General features: G+C 43.8%; 1 protein-coding gene across 2 annotated transcripts in view; it reads left to right on the top strand.

Moving 5' to 3' along the window:
- The first annotated feature begins 259 nt into the window (after positions 1-259).
- Positions 260-6,000, top strand: part of LOC148022685 (uncharacterized) — a 28,241-nt gene continuing 22,500 nt past the window's right edge. The window contains exon 1 of one of the 2 annotated variants that reach the window (XM_087695637.1): positions 260-894. In XM_087695637.1, the coding sequence (XP_087551763.1) occupies positions 693-894 (202 nt within the window). In that variant the 5' untranslated portion in view covers positions 260-692. The remainder of the gene's footprint in view (positions 895-6,000) is intronic. The other variant, XM_087695636.1, reaches the window with a different exon arrangement.

Genomic DNA, 6,000 nt, shown 5'->3' with positions numbered 1-6,000 from the left:
CCACTATCATTGTGTTGGCATGTTTTTCTGAGGAGGTGCTAATAGAGGTACGTAGGTGTTATTGTTACCTCCACCCTCGCTAAGATTAGAGGGCGTGACCATTGCCTAGGTGGGGGGAGTGGTGATTAGTCCCCACTAGCATTGTGTGTGACATGGCTGTTAGGTCAAAGGACACCAAGTGCCAACTTGTGTGACAAACGGATAATTAGAAAAATGGATGATAATGAATTATTGCAACAACAGATGAAAACGTGTAGTAGGTGAAGAAAGAGGCAACAATCACAACAGCAAACAGGGTGTTGAAAGAAGAAGAAGAAAACGGAGCACAAACATGTCAACAGCAGAACCAAGAAAAGGAGGATAGGTAGAAGCCAATCGAACCAATTCTATCGGTATTTGCAAATGGTCATGGCGTCATCGTCAGCTTAACACACTGACCACATGAAAGCAGCCCTTCACCTGCGCATCACGATTGCCTACTCTCTCTCTCTCTCTCTCTCTCTCTCTCTCTCTCTCTCTCTGTGTCTCTTTGCCCCCCGGGCTCCCCCCCTGCGCCTCTTGTGAGTCGTGACCCACCTGCTCTCCCCACTCTCCCCAAACCGCCCACCGCGCTCCATTCCTCGCTCTGAAGGAAATACTCCGTGTGCTTGCTCCCGAACCTGCATTTCGAGTGGCTTTGGCTGTTGGGCAGCATGCCTCCACCACCGGCTTCCTCTGGGGCTGGCCTCTCTGGCGTAAAGCTTATCGTGGTCATGGTCACATTTGGGCTTGCAATCTACATTCTTGGGCCTTCTCTGTATTGGCGCATTGCAAGGGCATCCTCTGCTGATCTCGGAACTTGTGCACCCTGCATGTGCGAGTGCCTGCCAGAAAGTGAATCTACCTTGCTACCTGGTATGCTATCGTCGATCTGTTTTATGTTTTGTTTCTTTTCTTTTCATTCGTTCTGTTTCCTAGAATTAAAGGCCAGATCTTGCAAAAGCAAAGTGCATTCTGTGCTTGATCAATTATTAATCCGGTTCGACTTGTAAATTACTCAAAAGTAAAGTAAGAAGTTTGTGTTTCTTTATTCGGAAAGCAACTTTCTTATAAACATCCTTAAAACTACAACAGTAAAGTTTGCAGGTTGGAGCCTCTTTCATCCAACTACAAGGGTTGCAAAGATTGCGTGAATGCAATGATTCTATGCTTTCCCCTTCTGTCAATACCGCATTTTCTGTCACATGCTTCAGTAGGAGAAACTCTGCACACATGGGCAAATTTGAAACTTGATGAGTTTGTGAGTGCAGAAGTCCGGTAAAATATGCCTACAAGCTCACTGAAAGCTAAAAGCTGGGTAGGAATATCTATGGCTGCTGACATGACTGATAATTTGGTACTGGACATCCATGGCATTGATTTAGTTTGAATTGCTTGCCTAATTCTGGTTCTATGGCCTTAGGGAGTACATATTGGATTGAATGGCTAGCCGTTGCTCAGATACCTAAGTGAGCTTGTTTAGAATCGATAGCCTAACCCTTGTAATGGCCTTACAGACTTTGCATAAGGTCTGTCCAGGTACAACATGTCATACCACCTTTTTATATTGTGTGGCTTAGCCAAGCAGTGAGAGTGGCAACTTGTGAAGGGGGAGCTATGGGCATTGTTACATGTGGAAGTCTAGCAGGGATATCTGTCCTAAAAGCTCCCGAGTACAACTCACCAACATTTTATGAAATGAAATGAAATGCAGACATTAACGTTTAGGTTTTAGAGAGAAGAATCCAATGCAAATTTGGTCTCAAATGCGAAGAAAATCCAAAAAGGAAAATACATAATTGAAAATAGAAAGCCCAAAACATATACCCTGCAGCTGCCCCCAATGAAGGAGTACTTGCTTTTTTTGATTGCTGGAGATTTGTACAACCGTGTATCAGCCTATCAAAGTGGAAGAGCCAGGCATAGTCCTCAGCTGCAATTTGAGCTTTGGGATTGCACTGACTACAGTGGACCATAACAAAGGGATACAAGCTGATCATGCAATCATGCATATGCTTGTACAAAAAGTCTGGCTTGAAAACACAGTTGTGGTCTGCTGGTCAATTGTTTTTATGTGCAACCTTTACTGCTGAGAGTCAAGACTCATGTGTTGTAAAGTGGAAAATACAGATGCGATCACTGCTGAGATTCTGGGGAATACAGAAATGGACAGCACACATTTTGGACAAGAAGTTTTCCAGGTAAACACAAGCCTGGTCAAACATAGTCAGCAGGACAGCCTTTACCGCTGAAACTTAGGTGAAACCTGCAGAAAGTGGACAGGAGGACAAATGCAAAATGCATTGAAATGTGGAGAGTGTGTGTAGCTGCTAGCAATAGTTGACTGAAAACACAGCTGGAAAAGCAGCGCAACTAGAATGGAAGTTGATTGGATGATGAGCGAGTCAAAGAGGTTGGGGCCCATAGTTCTGGCTCCAACAAGGCTTTTACTACAGGTGCAGGTGGAGGAAAGAAGAAGAAGATACAGGCCAAGGACAAGAAGTAGAAAGACAAGAAGGATGAGAAGGAGAATAAGCCCAAGTGCCCACACTGTGGGAAGGGCATGTTGAGCTAAAACAGGATTTACAGCTGATTAGCATTTTTAAACAGCCCCAAAACATGCTTAATTAATGAAAAATGCAAATTTGGTGCACGGTTTGAGAGAGTTTTAGTGGTCCCCCAAAACCCTAAATTTTTGGGATGATAAACAGACATGTGTTGCCCACCATTCAGCCTTATCCTTTTGTGCAGGTTTCTCACTCTGCCGTACAAATTTCAGCCATTAGCCACCTACCATTTGCTGTCCAGCCACCATCACTGACTATAGCCCATCACTATCCAATCCTAGGCAACATGTTTTCAGCCATTTGGAGGTCTCCATCTGCTGCATCATCATAGCACCTAATCAGCCTGCATTTTCAACATTTGGTGCGCTAAGCGATAGGTTGCTACCATCTCTTCCACTGGGCATCTGCGGCAGTACTTGCGTTTTTGCTGTTTAGCAATCTGTCTATATCAGTAAACACCTCTCTTGTTGTCGCCTTAGTTCCTTGACACATTGATGATCAATGTTTGGTGTTTCTTGCACTTCGACACTTTGATCGGTGGTCACAGAACTTGGGATTTGTCTCCGGTGGATGTCACTCTCCAATACTGCATTGCTCTGCCCTCGGGCATTCTGTACACTCTTACATTTATTTATAGCATTCATTTACTTTAGAGTCTCTTCTCTTTGTGTTTGTCTTTGTGTTTGAGTGTTGAGTTTTTGCGTTTGCATTTAGGGTTCGAGTTTTTCTTGTCTTTGTCTGAGTCTTTGTGTTCCAATCTTGGTCGTACATGTTGTGATTCCTTAGTGCAAACCCTAGCATATTTTCACATGGTATCAGAGCAAGTGCTCTTCTAAAGAGTATAATGCGGTGATTGTGAAGGATAATCTTTGTGCAAGTCTCACATGTGACTCGATTCTGACTCTTAATGTCTTAGGTATCTTCTTCTTTGGATCCTATGATGCCCTATCAAGCTTCTTCATCATTGGAGGCTCTAAGAAGGCATTATGGTCTCGAGGAGGACGTAGACACACCTTCACCTTTATCATCTTCTTCTTGTTTTAGTCATCTTACAGATGAAGAGTTTTGAGAAGTGCTTGCGCATCACGTATAGTTCAGTTTACACTTCAACGAGTGCTACTACTCCTTTTGGACCGATGGGTGAGATTGGCCATCTCTCTAATCTTGGAGGGACCATGATATTTGGTGCGTTTGACGATTCATCTTCTTTATCCTAGACAGGCCTTATGTCAGGTTTGTATAACCATTTTAAGTCGTATGAGCCAAAACCCTCTCTTGTTTCTCCTTTTGGTGTGCAAGAGCCGGATGGTTTTGAGTATGCTAACTTTAATAGAGGAGGCTCTTGAAGCAGATATCCTTCATCAAGCAACTTGGATTATATTTCATCTCCGCTTCCAACACTTTCTCTTTCTCCATCCCACGATCTATCTACCCTCCATTCACTCCACCTCTTGGTGTATCGTTAGGGGAAATGCCACTCTTTAATATTGTATCTTTTTTCTATCCCCACTTTACCACATTCTACCACTCTAGGATGGTTGTGATGGGTATGCTCCTCACTATTCCTGTTCCTATAGACCTTTCAACACAAGGATATCCATCCTTTGCTCTTATGGACTGTCATCACACATCCCTTGGGTCACTCCTATGTAGGGATTTCCATCCTTTGCTCCGCGTGTCCCTATCCCTGCATCATGGGCTTTGTAGGTGGTTACCATGCTCCTACCCAATCTGCCCTTGCCCACATTAGGATCCGCTATGCACACTTCTCGTATGCTTGGTGGGCACTTTGGGATTACTTCCCAAGTGTACCTGTGACATTAATGTGACATTAAAGTGATATTTAATGTGACATTAAGGTCACAAACATTGAATGTGACATTAAAGTAACATTTAATGTGACATTAAGGTGAATCAAGGGGAACACGCACGAGGATGACCGTCCGGGCTCTTGGGCGCCCGAACGGGGTTAAGGGGAGCCTAGAAATTAAGAGAGTCCAAGAATAGTAGGACTCACCAAGGTTTGACGGCTGGCAATCGGATCACGATGGTTTGGCCAGCAATATACTAGGCAAGGCTGGGAGGTGAAAAAAAGTACTCGTGCTGATCCATCCCGACTGTTTTCTTCTGGCTTCATCGTTTTCTTCCGAGTCATCTGTCATTGGTATCAGAGCCGACGGGTCTAGTCGTGTGGATCCGTGGAGTTCTTCAACGAAAAGGCAAAGTCGACGGGTCTGGCGGTTCGTTTCAGTCGACGGTCGACGGGCCTTACGGGTCCTGCTATTCGTCTCAGGTGACGAGTTTCAGTCGTCAGTCGATGGGTTTCGCCGTGAAGTCGCTGGTCAAAAGTGCTTGGTGTGCCACGTCACGTAAGTGACACTTTGTGAAACGTAACGTGAGGCGAAAAACAACCGGGCGTAAAAAAAAAAAAAAAGACCCGGCGCAGGCGTAAGGCAGAACGACCCAACGTGAGACGAAAAGGGCTCCGTTTCTGGTCAACGAAAGGCGTAATGTTCAAAGGCGTCAGTTGCGTCAGCTGTGAGACGAAATCTGAAGAAGCTGTGAGGCGAAACATAAAGACGACTGCTGTAGTCGTGATGATAAGTACCAGCATTTGAATCGCCACATACGGACTGAAATCAGCCAGATTTGTCACACATATAAAATACATATTGGTGTTCCAAGTGACTGGTCTAGTCCGGGAAGATAAGGATTGTTTCTCACTCGTCGGGCTTACTAATAAATCCAGCAGCAGCTGCCCTGCCATTAAAACCAGGGAAGTACTTTATTTTGTATGCAAATTTCTTATCTTTGCTTTCCAATTCCAGTGTATTAATGGCAGAAAAAGGGAAAGAGAGAGTAATGGAAGGTTCTAGTTCTGGGGACCACCCTATGGTAGATCCCCATGAACCAGAAATGCAAGAAGAACAGTGGGAAGAATTTTTTGCTACACGAGAGCAATTTGATGATCTTACTGCTCGTGTGCAAGCTCAGGGGGTTCAAATGGAATTTTTAACCCAAACACTCACTAAAATAAAATCTCAATTAACTTTATTGTTGGAAAGAGATAAAAATAAGATAGAAACCTCGGATGTCCCATCTTCATCGAAAGATTTAGATATGACTATGTGAGATCCTAAGGAACCCCACCATAAATTGAGAGATAATCCAGTTTTAAAAGATATAAAACCCCCTCAATTTCACGGAGAGGAAAAAGATAGGAATAAAGATACAATCTTTAATTTCCTCCAAAAATGGGAAGATTTACATAAACTTAAAAATACCCCACCACATCTCCAAGCACTGGAGGCTAGTTTAACTTTGGGACCCAAAGCATATAAATGGTGGCGAACTTTAAAGGAGGCAAATAAAATACCTGAAACTTGGGCTCAATTTGAATCCGTCTTTTTGAAAG

The sequence above is a fragment of the Lygodium microphyllum genome, chromosome 16 (assembly GCF_053477565.2).
Source record: "Lygodium microphyllum isolate KBCC chromosome 16, Lygodium_microphyllum_v1.1.10, whole genome shotgun sequence".
Classification (NCBI taxonomy): Eukaryota; Viridiplantae; Streptophyta; class Polypodiopsida; order Schizaeales; family Lygodiaceae; genus Lygodium; species Lygodium microphyllum.
Note: the sequence above shows the minus strand (reverse complement) of the source record. Positions and strands in the feature narration are given on the sequence as shown.